Source organism: Lasioglossum baleicum, unplaced genomic scaffold (genome assembly GCF_051020765.1).
Source record: "Lasioglossum baleicum unplaced genomic scaffold, iyLasBale1 scaffold1737, whole genome shotgun sequence".
In the NCBI taxonomy this organism is placed as follows: Eukaryota; Metazoa; Arthropoda; class Insecta; order Hymenoptera; family Halictidae; genus Lasioglossum; species Lasioglossum baleicum.
In genome coordinates, this window is record NW_027470796.1 from 26,666 (window position 1) to 32,665 (window position 6,000).

At 30.6% G+C, this 6,000-nt stretch overlaps 1 protein-coding gene across 1 annotated transcript; it reads right to left on the reverse strand.

Moving 5' to 3' along the window:
• Positions 1–2,530: 2,530 nt before the first annotated feature.
• On the reverse strand, positions 2,531–5,394 carry LOC143220929 (poly(U)-binding-splicing factor hfp-like). Its single transcript, XM_076446489.1, is given in 11 exon segments — positions 2,531–2,640; positions 2,711–2,737; positions 2,740–2,872; positions 2,874–3,104; positions 3,180–3,391; positions 3,479–3,778; positions 3,781–3,964; positions 4,480–4,644; positions 4,646–4,679; positions 5,262–5,335; positions 5,386–5,394. Coding segments are annotated over 11 exon segments (1,479 nt in total).
• Positions 5,395–6,000: the final 606 nt, after the last annotated feature.

Below are 6,000 nucleotides of genomic sequence, written 5' to 3' on the forward strand. Positions count from 1 at the left end.
CACAGTTCGTCTCGATGTATATCATCGATAACCCACTAAAATCTTCAAGTTACACGTTTTCACTAATTTCAATTATCATTGAAAAATCCACTGTTCAAATCCAAATATTAGAAAGAATGTGGAAACTATCGTGAAATCAGTAAACTAGACGGATCCGCACGTACACGGCCATTTTCAGTAACACACGCACATCACACATTATAGTGTACCACGCCTGGAAGTGACGTAATCAATCGGCAAATGTGTCTGTATTCTGCAAGAGGTTCTCTAACTTACAATTTATCTTATATACATTTTTTAAAAAACAACATTGCAACGAAGTTCACAAAATATTCTTAACAATAGTCGACGTATAAATCATTGATTGTCATTTAGAAGCTACAGTTACACGATGAATATAAAATCTCTGATTTATCTGTGAGTATTAAAAGTTTATCTTTCCGTGGTCAAAAATTTATGTGCAAATGCTTGGACATTTCCTTGTAATAATTAAATTGTTACAGTGATTACATATACTGAATCATTCTGCGCATATGGAAATTAAGCACTCCTTATATTAAATTATGAAGTTAATTTTACGACGTGTCATTGCAGTTACGGAAGCCTTCTAAATATATAATCTTATTAAGAGTCGTGAAATAAACTTATATTTTGCCTTAGTACAAAACTACGTGAAATTAATATTGGTCTAGACCATTATCTTATAATAATGTAATTTACTTACAATGTATCGAGGTCAATCTTTTCTATAAATGATAATTCTCACATACGTCATTTTTAATAAAAAAAAAAAAAAAATACTCGGTTATTTATAAAGATTAGTAGAGCGCGAAAAACTCGACGTACAAGACAATTTAATACATGCGAAAGAAACAAAAATCTTTCTTTTATTAACACATAACTTTTCTAAGTATTTAAATGCAATGTTATTTTAGCGTTTTAATAACATGGCTCGTGCATTAATATTAAAATTCCTGATATTAGAATTTGAAATAAAATAAAAAGGTTTAATAATTTCAAACATTATTACTGTCAAGAAATTAACACTTGATGTTTAAATAATTATTGGATTAAGCATAAATATGCTTGACTACAAAATATAATTTTTCAGATTCAAGACTACCAATATGATGCATAAAAAGCACTATTTTTTGATATCCTTGCTCTGAGTGTGCATACATGCACGTATAAATTTGTCACAACAGTTGTTATAACCTACTTTCGTTATAACAGTTAATATTATTTAGTTAATACATATTTCAACGTACTTAATCACAGGTATTTTATATTTATATTTAATTTTTCATATAAAAATAACTTTATAACGTATTAAAATCCTTTTTTGCCTTTTGTTTACGATTATTTAAGTGAATAAATATTGATTTTAACATATGATAATTGATATTTTTATTGAATTATTTATAAATAATTTTACTTTAATTCTTTTAGTCCAAGGTTGAAATGTCTAACAAAGAACGAGGTTTAATGCGTATGATCTTTACAAATTTTATCGCCTCATTCAAGCCATACAAACACAAGTTAATTGGTGAAGATTATTATGGTACAAAATATTATGAAATACAAAACGCAAACTCTTCACGAAGAAATCCATCTCGATATTTTGTACCTGTAAATAAAACTGATTTTACGCAAGAAATACCTACAGAATGGGAAGCATGGTTAAGACATCGTAGAAAATCTCCGCCAACAGCAGAAGAAATACAAAAAAATTATGAAATAAAAATGTTAACGAAACAAAATGCAGCACAACTAAAGGCAAAATTTGAAAATAACGAATCAAAAGAGCTACACAGCGAAAAAGATGGATATAGATCATTCCAGTTTACGATGAATATAAAAATAATGACCAGGACTATAAAAAATAAAATATGGCAAAGTGAAATAGAAAAAACATAGTTTAATTGTACATGTACGTTTAGAATTGTAAAAATAAATAAAATGTCTAGTAAATATGTACAAATTTTATTGTAACATATACTTGTATTATGACATATATCATTTGTATGTATTGTTTGTATATAACCTATGAGTAAAACAACTTATTAATACTCTATATCTTTATGCATAATACACTTATATCCTTCTATAAGTTGTCAATTAACCTTCATTTTAAACAAAAATAACTCTACCAATACTAAATTTAAATAAACCCGTTTTATATCGAAGTAATAATAATAATAATGATAATGATCGAGTCTCAAATATTTCATTGAGCAAAACTATTCAACAGTTATTTTCAATTCATATATTAATAAAATAATAATTTTTTAAAAATATTCCATTAGATACTGATAATAGTCCTGATGGGTCACCTAATTTGAAATCTAGAGAAGTGTAGGTACGCAAAAATTAAAACCTAAACTTCCTAATCAGAGAACGGACTATTATTATTCAATTTTTATAAGTAGTACTCCCAATGTTGACACACAGAACATCACTCAACAATAGGTATAAATTCTTTCATTCAAAAGAAACTGGCAGAATTCAATAGGTGATAAGCATGTTATAATCAACCAGAAAAGTCACTGTTATCAAATAAAGCTTGATCATATAGTTCTCCTTTAACTAATCGCCCACCGAAGTAACGACCATTTAAGGAATCCCTTGCTCGTTCCGCCTCTGAAATAATCATTTAACATTGATATAAATTATATAATTGGTAAAATAGAAAAACATATTATAAACTCACCACTCATTTGAGAAAATTCGACAAAATTTTTACAATAACTTCTGCATCTTCATCATCTTCAGATTGTCGTTCATTATAAATAATAACTCTTTCTACAACTCCAAATTTAGAACATTCGTCTTGAATTTCTTCTTGTAAACTTTCATCTACGTCTTCTGGGGCTTACCATATTTCGTAAAATAACAACACGGGATTCAACTTTGCGCATAAGTTTCTGCATAACAAGATGACGAGCACTTTGTCCTTTGATCGACATATTTTCTTGTTGCTGCAATGTTTGTGGTTCTGTTTCCTCCAGCAATTTCTTCTGCAGTTCTTCCTGTTGCTTCTGATGCGCTGCTTGCTCTTGCGCTCGTCTCATTATATCAGAATTTGTTGTTGTTGTAACCGGTATCTAGTGAAATTTCAAATAATTGAAATATCTTAACTTTAATCTGTAAAGATAACTGATAAAAAAAAAAAAACTTACTACTGGAGTTCCTACTATTGTAGGCGCTACAACAGCTGGAGGTGGTATAACAACTGGCTGCCCAGGTATAGGTTGAATTATTGCAGGGGGTCGAGTTAAAGTTTGCGGTATAGCTATACCAGGTGGAGGTATAACTGGTGTTACTGTTGCTATAGTTGGCGGTGCCATCATTGTAGCAGGGGCAATCGTAGGTCTTACTATACCAGGTAAAGCTATGTACACAATATTCATATATTATTCACAAAAGATCGCGAAGAAAACTTAATATGAAGTTTCTCTGATACTCTTCAAACGCATACCCTGATTTAAAATTGGTGGAGCAGCTGCTCCAAGCTTGGTCAAACCAAGCGCAACCGCATTACTGGCTACCGCATCCATTGCTTGAATTTTTGCAGTTGCAGCCGCGGCTGCAACTGCTGCAGCAGTAGGCATCATACTAGTTCCACTTGGAGGACCCATAAGAGCATTTGGTGGAGTAATAGCTCTGCCTACCCGTAAATATTGTCCACCCAAGTCAAATAAATTCATTGATGCGATAGCCTCCAAAGCAGCCTGCATCGTTTCGTATTCGATAAAACCGTAACCTTTATGTCGATGGGCGAGCTTCCTTGCGCCAATTTACAATATGTAATAGGTCCAAATGCTTCAAATACGGATTTAATATCATCCTCGGTTAAATCTTGATGAATCGATGCGATGTAAATTCGGTTATAATGTTTACTCTCTTCAGTAATTTCATCTATAACGGACTGAGCCTGGGGCATATTCGACGGACGCCCCACAACCTGAAGGAAAAACCCAAATTTATGACTAATACTTTCGACTATTAAAAAAAAAAAAAAGAAAAAAAAAACAAAATATTTTTAACGAATCTGTCAAATATTAATATTTTAATTATAAAGCGAAAATATATATATAAAAATAGGATTAGGTCCAGGAATTGTATTCATTATTTTAGCATGATTTTTGAACAATATTTCACTAATCAAAAATATCAATATTCATATGCATATACTTTTCCTATATTTAACTGGAAGATAATAATAGAATTCATTGTCATGTTCTTTAAAATATGAAGAAGCGATATCATTAGAAAAAATGTATAATAAAAATTTAAGAAAGGCGTTAAGAGTTTGTAACAAAATTTTTGTTTTGACCGAAGTGCATTTTATATGTGTAATGCAATTCAATCAAAGGAATTTCATATTGGATAAGGCTAAATAAAAATTTGCCGACCTCCGGCGGGGATGATAGGATTGCTGGGGGACAGGAAATTCGTTATATAGGTACGTCCTGCTACCTTGATGTTACGTCCACCAATCATGACACCATTCATTTGTTCCAAAGCAAGTTGTGCTGCTTCAGGTATCTCGTATTCGACGAATGCAAATCCTTTGTGCTTCTGCGTAACAGGATCCCAAGACATGTTGATTGATTTTATAGGACCAAAAGGCAAGAAAGCTTGCCCTAATCGTATCCTCTTTTAATTCAAAACTGATGCTGCCCCACATATACCCTGTCATACAGCAGAATTTTATTTCAGGTGACAATCGCCCCTTGTTATATTAAACCGAAACTTGTCTGTTCAGTTGTACCTACTTTTACAATGTACTCACTATTGTATCCTATCAGAATTGAATAAAAATGGTCAAAAAAAAAAAATAAATAAATAAATAAAAAAAAAAAAAAAGAATTTCTTTCCCTAATTTTTTCCACAATGATATATAATAAGAGGAACAGTTATATCAAAATCTTATTCAACTTATATGTATAATACTAATTAAAGCCAAGGAATTCAGAATATTGAGAATGTAAATGTACAATATAGAATGTTCCAAGTTAATTTTAGTATTTATGGAAAAATTAGATTTCTTTAATTTGCCAGTACGTGAAAGAATTCTGAAAGAAATTTAAATTCGATACTTTATTTGACAATAAAGAGAAACTACGTTATTCTGGATAATTAAAATTTGTTAAAACCCAATCTAAATAACGAATAAAAATTTTTAGCCTATACAGATTGAAAATTTTCTTCTATTTAAAAACGGCGAGTATTCAGGACGAAATTCGGAGGGCTAAGACAAAGAACAAACAAACCTGCACATGAGGGCGAGAGCCTGCTGTCTCTGCACCTGATTCCGTTGACTAGCCATTTGCTGTAACACAAAGGACCATAGGCCTTCTATTGATATCCCTCCCCCCTTACATACACCATGTCTCATTCATCTCAAAAATCCCCCAAGCTCTTTTAACCATTCCATCTTCGTTGCCCAACTACTCTAATCTTAATATTACAAAGTTTAAAATTTTGATATTTATTTAAGATAAATTTCTCGAAACATTTCGATCTTTAATAAATTACATCTAAATTTCAAGTTAGTTAATAAAATTTGCATACATATTAAAAATTATCCTGTATAAACTAGCACCTTGACATATTACATAGTAATAGATAATTGAAAACACAAATTGCATTTGCATACTGACATTATGCTGACCATTACATGCTGTTAAAAATGTTAATTCTCCTTTTAATCGAGCTTTAAATACTATATTCGAAATTTCAAATTAAAACAATATCTAGGCCGTTAGTGGTTACACTTTAATAATAAAGGATCATCATAAAATAATATTTGAGATATTACAACATAAACAAAATGAATCCAGAAGAATTCAAATTTTTAACATCATATTCAACATATATATCGGTATAATATGCAAATATTATTGAAAAACTCCTCTGCAACAAAAAAAAATAGAATAGTTGAGCTCGGAAGTATATATAGATTATTTTTCTCAAATCGTCCAGAGATTCATGCAC